The sequence below is a fragment of the Chenopodium quinoa genome, unplaced genomic scaffold (assembly GCF_001683475.1).
Source record: "Chenopodium quinoa cultivar QQ74 unplaced genomic scaffold, ASM168347v1, whole genome shotgun sequence".
Classification (NCBI taxonomy): Eukaryota; Viridiplantae; Streptophyta; class Magnoliopsida; order Caryophyllales; family Amaranthaceae; genus Chenopodium; species Chenopodium quinoa.
In genome coordinates, this window is record NW_018743691.1 from 3,489,945 (window position 1) to 3,503,726 (window position 13,782).

The window sequence follows — 13,782 nt, forward strand, 5'->3', positions numbered from 1 at the left end:
GAAGAAGATGGACTTCATAACTTATAGTTGTGTAAAAGATAAATTTGTTTTCGTAGGATGATGTAAACATATAAATGATAGATATGCATGGAACTTATTAGAAATCAGATAAAGCTTGGCAAACTAATTAATTCGTAAAAGATAATTATAAGTTTTATGAAAAAGTACTTAATTTATTTTATCTTATAAAATCTGGTTTAACTTGGTTTTATCTTTTTCATAAAATTCTATCTTTTAATAAAAACAAATTTGATAAAATTTGGTTTTCATAAAAACGAAATTAAATCCGTTTGGTTTCGGTTTTAAGGAAGATAAGATCAGATTTCTATTTGATCTATCTTGTTTGCGAAAACCCTAGTTTGAGAAGCTGAGAAACTCCTATAAATATAGAAGTATTTCAGCTTAGCAAGATGAGAGTTTTAAGCGTGAAAACCACTTAGTGCTTAAGAGTAAGTTTGCCAAAGGTTCAAGCTTTATCATTTTTATTTCGGGTTTCATGTGTAGCTTTCCATTTATGTGTTAGAGTGTGTCTTTGAGTTGTAATTGGTTTTGGGGTGAGATTGTGAATTCTCTTAAATTCATGTTTGAGTGTATGAGTTTGAATTCTCTAAAATTCGAGTGGTAGTCAGTCACCCCGAGTGTGTCTTGGGTTGCATAGTGGGAAAAAGGAACCTGAGTGTGTCTTAGGTCGAGAAAGGAACCTGAGTGTGTCTTGGGTCGAAAAAGGTGCCTGAGTTTGTCTTAGGTCTGATAGGATAGGTTCTTATCAATCAGCAAGTGTCTTAAGAGGAACTTGCGAAGCAAAGGTCTGTGTAATAGGTTGTACTAGGAGAGTTGCCTATTATAGTGGAATTTGTTTATAAGTCCCAATAGGGCCGAGGTTTTACTTCCAGTTAGGCACTGGATGGTTTCCTCGTAAACTTGGTGTGTGCTTTAAGTTTCTTTATGTTTTTATTGTTTATTTCCGCTTAAGTTCCGCGATTGGAACCTACTACTATTCACCCCCCCTCTCGTAGTAGTTCATCTAAACTAACAGAGTGACATGCTTCACTGCAAGTTATAGATTTCGTTTTTTGATCAGGGACGGTGTACACAATGGATTTTCTAAAGCAACTGAAGCAGATTTCTCGCGGTCAAAACCCCTTGTACATATATAGCCTACACCAATCAACATGTTAATATATGCACTCAAGTGCTCAACCCATTAATCATAACCTTGTGGCTTTAAGATGAGAAAGGGGAAAAAACATGAAGAAATGCACCTTCATTGAAAAGTCTTTTCACCTCACTGGCGGATAAACCTGACAAGACAAAAATCGTTAAGTCACTTGAATTATTTCAAACAACAAATTTTACGTCCATACATAGTTGCACCACTTAGTCCTATACTATATTTTGAAATTTTTAGTAATAGGTAGTAAAAAATAATCATTTTCTTCTAAATCATGGATTAAACTATATTTATTTGTTACTAAACATGACTCCAATAAGAATATGAAAAACTATCCAAGGACAAAGATCTCAGGTTCTTAGCGCTCTTGTAAACAAAAAACAAGCATTTGTAACCTGTAACTATTTTGGATAAGTTGCTTCCACAGTACAGCGTCGTCTTATGTAGTTGTTGTAAAGTTTTGCAACGAACATCAATTGGCACTTGACTGGTCTTCTGATCAGCAAAAACCTAAATAGTAGAATTCTTTAAGCATTGATAGCATCCTGAAAAATACAATGGTGTACCTCATTTGTCTGAAAATAAGTTCCATTTAGTGGAAAGTTCCCCCTCAAAGCTGTCCTAAAGGGAATCTGTAGATTTTTATTTAAGTTTAGAAATGGACATCTTTTTACATATTTATTGCATATAAATCAAAAGATTTAGCTTGCATCTTTCTCACCATAACTGTCCCAGGAACTGTCTCAGACCATTTTCTGTTACTAAGACCTGAAGGCGGTGTGATTTCCACCGATGGATCTCCTGAACAAATGGCATGCGATTAGTAAAAAAATAAATTAAAATAAATCATGTCTTAACATCGAACAAATGACTACCTGATTCCCATACCAGAAGAAGATATGGGGATGGATCATCACACATTCGGTCATCAAACTACACGAGCAATAAACAGTCATGACAGATTTGACTAAGCGTAGATAAGTTTCAAATAGATACAAAATTAGCAGTCACCGTTTCTAGAATCGGATGCCAATCTGGAAGCTCATAACTGCATTGGCAATTACACGAGTTAGTAGAAATATCAACATTTAACAATCTTTTTCTAGCTTTTCTATATTGGTGCTAAAATATTGACAAGACTTGTATAGAAGTTTTTACTGTCCATGGATCAGCAACAAAGTATCGATATACTCATTAAGCAAAATGTCAGTAAAATGGTTGAAAACTAAATCATTTTTTCTTCTAAGACTCCATACCTATGTTTGGGACGCATTTTCACAACAAATATAAGATACACCAAAACAAGGGCTTCAAATTATGGACTCTTTCATGCTTTTTGGACTAAAATTATTGAGCATTGATTCAAATATTTGAGTGTCAAACTTAGACTTGACACTTGCAACAATGCCTAATATGAAATGCTGAGTATGAGTAATAAGGTTTACAAGCAACTCACACACAGTGTTGTGTCCTTGTCTGGCTTTTTTTAGGTTTCCTTCCTATTGAAGAAGAAACATGTGTGTTCTTTTCTTTGTGACTTCTCGGTTTCTGGTGTGATTCATCTTTTGCTGGTGTTTTTGGAGCTTCAATACCACCAGAGTGAAATGTGTCTGATCCTTCTTTACTGGACCTTCTTGTCCTCTCAGTTTTGATTTTGATGATCCCCCTTTAGCTCTTGTCAACATTCTTTGAGTGATAAGCCAACCCATGCCATCAGAGTCTTCTATGTCAATATCAGCATAACTTTTGCACTCCTTTCTCATGGGACATTCGGCACAGCTAGGTTTCTTCTTTGTACAGAAGACCTGTAATTAAAAATAACAAGCCACTATTACTTGTCTATAAGAAAATAAGATTATAACTCTGAAAGTTAGATAATAAACTTACCTTCCCAAATGTAATCATCTGATAATGCAGCTCATACCTAAATACTCAAAAGAATTAACCATTGAAGATATATAACATTATTTAGGCAAATGAAACAAGTCTTTTCGCATTTAAATGATTATAGTTTATATAACATTACAAGGTATTATGGTCAAGTTTGCTCAGCCGGGGCCAAAGATATTGATTAATCAAATCATGAAGTTTAGAGGACCTGCAGACATATTTTTTATGATCTTTATCACTGCAACCAAAAGTGATTCAACGAAATTATAAAGTGATAATTCTCAGTTTCTTACTCATACAAAACAGACATTAGAAGATTATCACTTGTGTTTTCTGGGATTGGAACCTCCCCAAGACGCACTGTCACTCGAGCAACATTCACATCAACCTGTTCCGCAAAATTGATGTCAAATTCCATTGTCAAAGACTATAATCTTCAAATTATAAAATAATCAGACTTCATGAAAAACCTTACAGGAAATGCTGGTTGTTTGAGGGTCAAAAGTTGGACACAGCCTACACTCTTTAGCCCTAATCCATATATGCTTAGAAGAAATTCCCTAAAAGAAGATGTTGGTGAATAAAAAGCAGTACAAAATAAAATAGATGATTTCTGAGAGTTCAGTGAGGTTATTCAACAGTAAATGACTGTCAGGCTTACTTTGCTTTGAGCCGGGGAACATTTCGAACCCATTCAAGGTCCAAATTCCCGTGATCCTTCATAAGTCGGTCTAGGAATTCCTGCAAATGTAATACCCTCTGTTCAATAATATGTACTAATTCACAGAATCTTAGAAACAGGAAAATATATTCACACTTTAAAATAAACTTAGGTTTAAATATAATTTTCAAGAAACTCCGGTTTAACAAATCTTATATCAAAACCTTTTCTTTTTAGAATAGTACCAATTGTACCAACAACATACTTTGATGCGGTGAGCTAGCTTAATGTTCATGCCTCTTAATAAAATGGCATCCGAGATGTCCTCAACTTTAGCTCGCCTAACAGCATTCCAATCCACATAATCAACCGTATTAATGGTTCGTTCTATATCCACACTGCCATATTGCATCCTCTTCCCTGAAACTTTTCCTTTTATCGAGTTTTTCACTTTCTTCTCATCCAAACTTTCCTTATTGTCAGCACTCAATTTCATTCTGTTCCCTTTTTATCCTGATTATTATGGCAAACACGACCACCTTTAATTCTTTGATCTCTCAACATTTGATGATGCCGGCCATAAGCAACGCAATCACGGTCCTGGGAAAAGATCACGCCAAGTTCCATAAAAGCAGAACTGCACCGAGAATTGAAAAGTTATTTCTGCAACCTGCTGTTTTTACAATAGTTTCCCGAAAAAGTTCTTAAACATATGAGAATATGTACCTTGAAAAGTTGTCGCCCACCCTTTGAGTCAATAAAGCACCAATAACTGAGTCCAACACTGAGCCTTTCCATGGAGAATAATCTCTTTTACCTATGCAGAGATTCAAGATTAGCTACTTTACTGTAAATATAACAAGCTACTTAGGTGAAAGTAAGCAAGATTATATTAATTTGGAGGAAACAAAAGATTATATAGTTTTCGAGAAATTTTCCTTTTAATGAATGTCTCTTTCGCTCAGGTTTTGGTGTTAACATATAGGCAGTTTAAGTAAAATGGAGAATTTAAGTGATATATCTTGATTAGTTCAGTAGTTAAGTAACAAACTTCTCCTGCTAACAACAATTTTTTGAAATCAACATCTTGTCAATCAATCACCAAAAACATGCTAAGCTGATTGCTCACCCTGAATGGTACCCACTTTGGATATGAATGATTTCACCTTTCTGTGGAAGATTAATGAATTATCTTCCACTGAGACGGTCCCGTCTTTTTCAAAGACTGTGTCACAACTCTCAGCGATAGCTTTCTTCATCAAAGCTTGCCATACTTTATTTGCATCCTTTGTTTTTTTCAATGATAGCTGGTTTTTCGAGTTTGGGGAGACTCTTTTGTTATGCAACTTCAGCACACGGCCTATTCGTGTACGACTTACCATTTTATCTTTATCTTTTTCAATAGCTATCAACACTTGCTCCATAATTGAACGAGTTAAATAATGCGAATGAGCAAACAATTCTGAGACTTCTTCCATTTTATTTTTCTGAATTTTCATGGTAGGCTTCGCACGCTTTCTCCTTGTTGGAGAGGGGGTTGGTGGTCCCACCACAAAAGCGTCTTTCCTGTTTTCTTTCTCAGACACCATTATTTCTTCTCCGTCATCACTTGAGACATACTCACTAGCTGAGCCAACATTTGGCTGCAACAACGTTAAACATTTATGGAGTATCTCTGGTTCATCTTGCTCCTTATTCTTTAAGTACCCTGAGAACAAATTATTTTGATTCAATGCATATCAATTTTCGATTGGACTATGTTTAAATGCTTAAGTAAAAGTGTAAAACCATCAAGTATCACTTAATCAATTAGGGATGGAACATGCTAGTTCATACTAGTAAAACCTTATAGGCAAGTCTTAACTCTTAAGTAGGTACGTACAGTTTTGGTCACGTACTCCATTTTAACTTTCATGCTTCATCCATTTATAGTTGTTCAACTTTGACTTAATTTTTTCTTGTCACATGATTTGTAGTGTTTGGTCTCAAAATGTTATGAAATTGTAATATAGTTGTAACGAAACAGAAATGAAGATAAAATTTGCATCCAAGGTTAGAGGTCACATACCAATCTCAAGAGGTGGTTCAGGGATTTCTTCCTTTTGTTTCCCCAAGTCATCAATAGGGACAGTAATTCTTGCATTAAGATTTGAATCCTGCTGTGTACTTTCAGAAAACCCCATTTCATCACCAACTCGGCTTCTTTTTCCGAGAAAAGATGTGTCATCAAAATCCAGGCGTCTTTTGCAGTGAAAAGGCTTAGTACATGCTTTTCGTGGCACAGCAAAAGGAGAAGACACAGATAATTTTGAGCAGCTAATCATACTTTCTTCTTTGATAAAGTCCATAACTTCCTGCACATAAAAATCCATCAACATTTCTTGGTTAAAAAATTACAATTCAAAAATTTAGTTTCATACTGATTACTACTATCTTCTTAGTTAGTTTCATATTGATTACTCCTATCTTCTTACACTGCAATGATAATTTGAAGCAATGTCTTCAAACAGAATCAGATACTGACTAAGATAGACCATTTAAAATTATTTTAAATTTTTTGTATGTGTAATAGGCTCAATCCTTTAATAGAGATTTTAAACAAAAGGAAAGAGTTTGAGTATATTTGACTTATAATAGAAATTACTAAACAATAATCAACAATTAAATTTTTTTTGTATGTGTAATAGGCTCAATCCTTTAATAGAGATTTTAAACAAAAGGAAAGAGTTTGAGTATATTTGACTTATAATAGAAATTACTGAACAATAATCAACAATTAAATTTTAAAATATAATTAGTATAAAAAAATATTATTTTGATATTTGAAGTTATTTGATAGACAATTTTTTATCTTAGATTTTTTTTTATAAGATAACATGTTTAATATGTCAAGTAAAATAAGTCACGTCAATTTAATTTTTAATTGAAAGTTTTCAAATGTAGTGCTTATTTAACTTGTTCAATATATACGACAAGTTGCATGAATCAATGATTTAAGATATTTTTTAAAATAAAGTGAGAATTAATAAATAATACTTCCCCGTTTCTTAAAAATTGTGTGCAATCCTCGATTTCTTACACGTTTGTCAATGCACAATTTCTAAGAGTCTGTTTGGTAGAGAGGAAATGGTGGGAAAGGAAGTGGAAGAAAATATAACACTTTCCGTCATTCCTTTATTAATGTCTAAGAAAATAAGCTGAATTTCTTTCACTTCATTTATTTGAACCAAACATTGGAAAATAAGCTTGTTTTCTCTTCCTTTCCTTTCCCTTCCTTTCTCTTCTTTTCCTTTCTCTTCTCTTCCTTTACTAATATTCAACCAAACAGGTTGTAAGTCAAATATCTTTAATTGTACATGAGTAAAATTATAAAAATTGAAATTTAATAAACTAGTTGTTAATACGATTTTAACAAGACTCCACCTGACTATTCTTATATTTATTTTGACTACTAATGAATAGTGTCGATTTCCCTTATGGCCTTAGGGCATGAATTTAGTGGAACCGAGGGAGTATATAATTTTTTTATTATGATCACATAAATGTATAGTGAAGTAAATTTACCAACACCCTTTTTTTTATGAAACCTAAAAAAATAAAAATTGTTTGCATGCATTAGGCTCTGTCATCTAAATCGATCAAAAGCACTACAAATTGAATACTGTACATGAAAATTAACATGACAAACTGTGAATTGAGAACCAAGCAAGTAGTTACACATGCAAGCTATTTGAAAACCCCAGCAAAACAAAAGCATATGAAAATAAACTTTAAATTGAAGGAAATTCAAAGATGAATTGAGAAAACTTACATAAAAGCAATTGAAAAGAGTGAAACGAGAAATGACGAACAATGATCAGAGCAAATAAAAAATAAGTGAAAGAAATTAGAGCAAGTTTGAGGGCATTTGAGCTGGGAAAGAAAGCACCAGAGTACAGTGTAATCTAAGGATTCTAAGGTGAAATAAGGTCAAAGTAAGCGGCATATAAATGTCAAGTTATTCAAGCGGTAGCACTGTAGTCCTCTGCGGTTATCATTTGTTGTTACCACAAGTTAATTGTCCGATCAAATGTTCGGTTTTAAATAATATTGGTCTAATTTACACGCCATGCGATGTTTTTTAAACTTAATACTCAATTTTAATAAAATAGTTAATATATGAATTTTAATCTTGATGATGGATTTTAATATTGTATAAAAAAATATAAATGAATGTGTTAGTATAAAAAAATATAAATAAATAATAATCTAATATGAACCAAGAAATTGATAAGGGTTTTACAAGAGTCAATAAAAATAGATTAAAGTGAAATTTTCTAACAAACACAAGCATGCAAAATTATAATATCGGTAAACAATGTTTGAAAAGTGAAAAAATCATAAAGAAAATTGTTGCAAACACAATCGACAACATTAGAATTAGAGAACAAAAGAAGAGAAAAAGAATTGTTATTAGTACGTAGAATAAAAGAAAGCAATGTGAATTATGTGTGTATTTATACCCACCAAGGAAGTGGATTTTTTTTAATGTGAATATTTTTTTATCAATTATCATAGTAATTGATTGACTAATGAATGAGGAAGTTAATGAAAATAGAGAATTAATCATGTTACTGACATGCTGTATTAAAGGAATTTATTGATTGATTGAAAGATTGATTTGTTGATTTAGGAGGCACATCTGGCACATTAGCAACCACAGTAGGTTTGGGGCAAAAACTAGGCGGAACACTGAGTGTATTGCTAACACCCTGATGGGAAAATCAAACCAAGAAATAGAGGAAATAATGTCCTCAGGCAGGGGAAAGTTACAAGGAAGAACTATGACAAGAGTAGCAGTGACAAGTGGATATGAACTATGATAAGGGTTACATTCATTACAACAACAGCTAGCTAGGGTGGTGGCAAGGAGTATCTTTACTAGAGATCTCGGGGTCTTGCATCGATATGAAGTTCAACCAATGATGATGTTATTTAGTTTGATCTATTTCTTGTAGCTATGGTTTGTTTTAAACACTGAATAAACATTGGTGGTTTAAACTTTGCAAAAATAGAATGTTTTGTGTGACCTTGTGTCATTGTTAGGTCGTAGACTCTTTGAAGCTCATGGTATATGGAGAGGGATGTATATAATAATTGAGATTGTGATCTATGAATTTGGTTTTTCACAATATTGGTTTGCTACTCCTATTCTACAACATGTTGCAAGTATATATTGTTATTGTCGTAATGTCATATATCACTTGGTATTTATATATAAAGGTATGATTTTTAATGGAAAAGGACGGAGTCAAGCACAAACATAAGCAAGCTTAATTAAGATAATATGAAATTTTATCCTAATAACCACTTCAAATGTATTGTAAACATGATAATTAAGCAAATAAAACATCACCGGGCAAAGCCGGGTAAAAAACTAGTTAGTACCTGATCTTCAAGATTTTTGAAAACAGGGTCCATCTTCTTGAGGTAACCCCCCCGTTGATCTTTTCCAAGGGTGGAGACTGCCAGCTTCTCCAGTATCCACCTCATTGGGAATGGGTGTTGAGCTAATTGCCCCGCCTCCATCTCTTCCCTCACAGATGTGAGGCCTATAGAATCCCACAACTTCGGGATTCGTACGAAGAAGAAACACTGTAAAGTACAATCACATTAATTTTTAAATAATAAATTTCATAAAATAAAGATTGATTAAAAAAAAAAGAAGCTTACCAGTATTAGCCAACCACAATATATCTGTTTTCTCGGAAGTATTCTCCACAAATAACTTCTCCAAATGATGTTGGAGGAAGGCAAGCATGCCGGCCCCCCATGCATAAGTCCCACATGTCCCATCTGGATCGCTGAGGACCTCGAAAAATGCGGGATAAAAGTGATTCCCATGGTGAGACGGCATTATAGCGCATTGCACTATTAACATCAATAGTGCTGCCTTGCGCTTGTCTTCATCCAAACTTGTGTCGCCGATAATCTCCTGAAGGTGGTCAAAATCATTGACAGCCTCACCAAAAATATCATGGCAATGCTTGTCGCTGTAATCTTTGAGAAGGACGGGAGTCCCATCAATCTTGATCCTAGCTAGGAATAATACATCTTCAAGTGTTATTCCTAGAACATTCCCTCGAATGTTGAACGTGTTGGAAATGGGATTGTAATATTTCACCAGCTTTGACAAAAGTGGTGTTGGAATCGTGGATTTGGGTAGGGTTAGTAGGTTGTACAAACCTCCTTTTGACAAGCAATCCTCGAGAAACGGCTGAGAAGTTTCACGTAATATATTTTCTGTATCACTAAGGGTAGTGAGCTTGCCGACGAATTTATAGTTGTGCTCCATTCCCTGGTAAATGACAAACACATACAAAGCCCATTAGGCCAAATAAAAATCTTCAGTATATGATTTAACATAGTAAACTAAAGATAAGCATAACAGCAGTGAATAAAACTGCATGCATGAACTGCATCAATAATGAACTTGCATCAATAACCGAGAAGTTGGAATTTGTAAATTTTAAAGGTGTCATCTTTATGATGTATTTGGTTAATGAATGTCAAAGTTGAATTTCTTTATGTTCAAAGACTAGCAATCTTATGTGGAGGAAATTGAGAACAAGGGACAAATTGTTTGATTTTGGAGTTGTGGAATCTGCAGATTGCCCTCTTTGTGGTTTGGAGGATGAATCTATGGATCATTTGTTTTTTGCTTGTCCTTATAGTCAGAAGTGTTGTGCTATAACTGCAGCTTCTACTACTGTGCCTGTTGATCTGTCTAATCTGGATGCTTGTCTTTCTAGCTTGAATGCAGTAAGGGGGAGATTTAAAGCGATAATCGGAATTCATATTTTAGTACAATAGTAAAGATGGCCACTACTATTTACAAGTGCAGGTTAACTTCATTTTTTGTACTTGAAACTAAAACTTTTTTTTGTTAAATATTAATCAATTACACTAACTCTCTTGAATCTAGGTGAAGGCTTCAGGACTTGGAAATCAACCCATAAGGTAATTCCCAAAGCTGTTTTCAAAATTTAACAAAACTCAACTACAAGTACCTACAAACATAAAGCTGTTTTCAAAAATTAACAAAACTCAACTACAACTACAAGTACCTACAAAGAAAATGCGATCAACTTAATTTGGGTAAGACATAACTCGGCCAAGACAACTCCCTAACCACAAGGACATAACCTAAGCTCGTCTTCAAACGAGTAGAACTCGTAACTTTTGATGTTATTTCTCTGTCACATAAAATTTAATAAGATATAACATTAAAAAAAGGGAAAAATAAACAAATATCATTCCAAAACAGATGAGCATTTCTGATACTGATATCTGTGTGTTGTGCAGGACTAAAAGCGAGTCTTTGACTCATTTGTTCTTTGGTTGTTCTGTTATCAAGCTAATCTGGGACAAGGTCAGAAGCTGGTTGCCTAGCTGCTTCTGTAATACCTATGTTCACAGCTTTAGGAAGGTGCAAAGGAGTTCTAAAACTAAATTTCAGAAAGCTTTCTGTTACGCTGTCATCAATGTTGCAATGTACTTAATTTGGAGAGCTAGGAATTTCTTATTATGGGACATTATCAACTTTGCTCAAGTTTAAGCCAAACTGTCATACATATGTGAGAAAATTCAAGCATGTTTTGACAACAATAAACAAGCAAGATAGAGCAAAATTAGTCAATCTTAAAGCAAGATAGAACAATAAACATGCTTGAACTTGAATTTTCAATCTTAGTTGAGCTGCTTTGAAATTTTGTAGAACTAAGCACTGTTACAGAATAGGTCAAGTTTAAGCATGAATTCATGCTTGTTTGTGTGTTCAAGCATGAATCTTTCATCAATTTCAAGCTTAATTCCAAGCTAAGACAAGAAAAAATGGGTGGTTCAAGCCTAAGAGAACATAATCAAGGCTTCATCATTTTTAGGTGCAATTTTTTTTTACTAGTCTATTTTTTTTACTACTATAAACTGAACAATACAACCAACAACAATCCAACCCAATAACAAGAATCTAACAAACTGGTCTTTCCGCTTCAATTTCAGCTTGAATAAATAACACATTGAAAGTAGGAAGGAATTTCAGCAATTACTGCAATCATTGTAATTGTAATTGTCATATTTGTGCTCATTTGTTCATAATCACTGTTGAATAAATAACAAATTGAAAGTTTGATTTCGCATTTTAACAAATTGAAAGTTAGAATAAATAACAAATTGAAAGGTTGAATAAATAATAAAACTCGGAAATAAATAAATTACCTTGAAAAAGTTACAAAAGCGGAGTTGAGCGGTGTGAGTTGAGCGGCGTGAGTTGAGCGGTGGCCGGCGAATCGGGGGTGTGTTTTGAGGGTGTTGATTGAGGGTGTTGATTGAGAATCGGCGTGAGTAGTGGAGTTGACTGAGGGTGTTGATTGAGAATCGGCGTACTGAGGGTGTTGATTGAGAATCGGCGTGAGTTGTGGAGTTGAGAATTGAAATGTTTGAAAATTGTTAGAAAACTGAATTATTTTAAAAATTGTTAGAAAATTGAATTATTTTGAAAACTAGATAATACCCGAGCAAATGCTCGACTTTTAAATAAAATACGAAATACCGTAAATAAAGTCAAAACTTATTTTTTTAAATGTGATTATTTCATAATAATGTTTTATTTGTGATAATAAATAGAATTATATATGTATATCAATTAATAAATGTTTAAAGTTTTATCCAAAGTACAATTATTAACCTAATTAAATGTTTCTTAAAATTTCTATGCAATAATAAATATAAATAATATAATAATAATAATAATAATAATAATAGGGTGGGAATGGGAGGGAAATTTGGGAGGGAAAATATGAAGGGGTGGGGATTGCTTTAGTATAGGTTATTAGATTATTAGATTGTTTGATGAGAATTGAATTATCTTTTGACGAGACAGAATATTATTATGCATTTATGCTAAACCGTTAATTACATACGGAAGGGCCAAATTGGGTACTTTTTCTAGAGCTGATCAAACTTGGTCCGGCCCGACCCAAATTTTGGGCGGACTTTGGGAATGAAATTTCATGTAATTTAGTTAATTTTCTGGGCCCGGCCTGAAAAAACCCGCTCAAATATTTTAGGACTCTGGACAACCTCAAGCCCGGCCCGCCCCGAATATAGGGTCTTATTTTTTTGTGTCAAGACTGGCCCGACCCGACCCATGGCCTCAAAGGCTGTGGGCAGATCCAGGTTTCGGAATGTGGATCATCTCCTTGGTGAACCAGTCAAGGTAGTACTGGGTAGATTCTCCGGGCTTCTGGGTGGTCCTGTACAGATCGCTAGACTACTTCTTCAAGGTTCAGCTATTGGCAAACTGCTGGTAGAACTTGTTCACCAATCCGGAGAAATTGGCGATGGAACGAGGCTTCAAGTTACAATTCGCTGCTTCCGTTTTGGGAAGAAATTCAAATTTAAATGTTCTATCTGATTATGTTGTACGATGGGACTACCAACCCGGTTGACCATGTAGCCCAATATAAGCAGAGGATGTGGCAGTTATCTATTCAACCTGTAATATAATTGGTATTTGTTTCAAATCTATGAAATCAAATGTGCAAAACAGACACCATCATGTGGAAGCTTCGATTAATAGAATTATACACACAGTAATATAAATGCTATTACAAGTCTACAAGTAGATATATAAAGCCAAGTGAAACAGAAACTACAATACTAATCCTAGTATTGAATAAAGACCAATGCTTGAATGAAGCTAAGACAATAAAATTGTGAAGGTAATGACAAACCATATATGGTATTGGCCGGGTTCCTAGCAACTTGGTTCTGTGCAGCCTCGCCAGCTTGGGTGGCCTAATCCGAGTCTCCGTCTTCCAAAGAGTACCGTGTCGGCCAAAACAATAAAACAATAAAATGACGAAAACAATAAAAGCAAAAAAGCCACGAAAGCATTACATTCTTCAGCTGCCAGACAACCTCCTTCTTCAGAGCGTTACATTCTTCCGTCAAGTGGCCATAGTCGTTGTGGTATAATAGAATATCACTTGATTATCTATTCCATGGCCAGCACCATCTG

General features: G+C 34.2%; 1 protein-coding gene across 1 annotated transcript; it reads right to left on the reverse strand.

Annotated features, from left to right (window-relative positions):
- Window positions 1-4,097: 4,097 nt before the first annotated feature.
- On the reverse strand, window positions 4,098-12,243 carry LOC110683786. The gene is made up of 7 exons (XM_021860199.1): window positions 11,979-12,243; window positions 9,435-10,059; window positions 9,150-9,356; window positions 5,791-6,076; window positions 4,852-5,430; window positions 4,449-4,539; window positions 4,098-4,359 (listed from the first exon to the last, which is right to left on the reverse strand). Exons 2-7 carry the CDS (start codon window positions 9,603-9,605, stop codon window positions 4,215-4,217), a joined length of 1,479 nt encoding a protein of 492 aa, XP_021715891.1. The 5' UTR covers window positions 9,606-10,059; window positions 11,979-12,243; the 3' UTR covers window positions 4,098-4,214.
- Window positions 12,244-13,782: the final 1,539 nt, after the last annotated feature.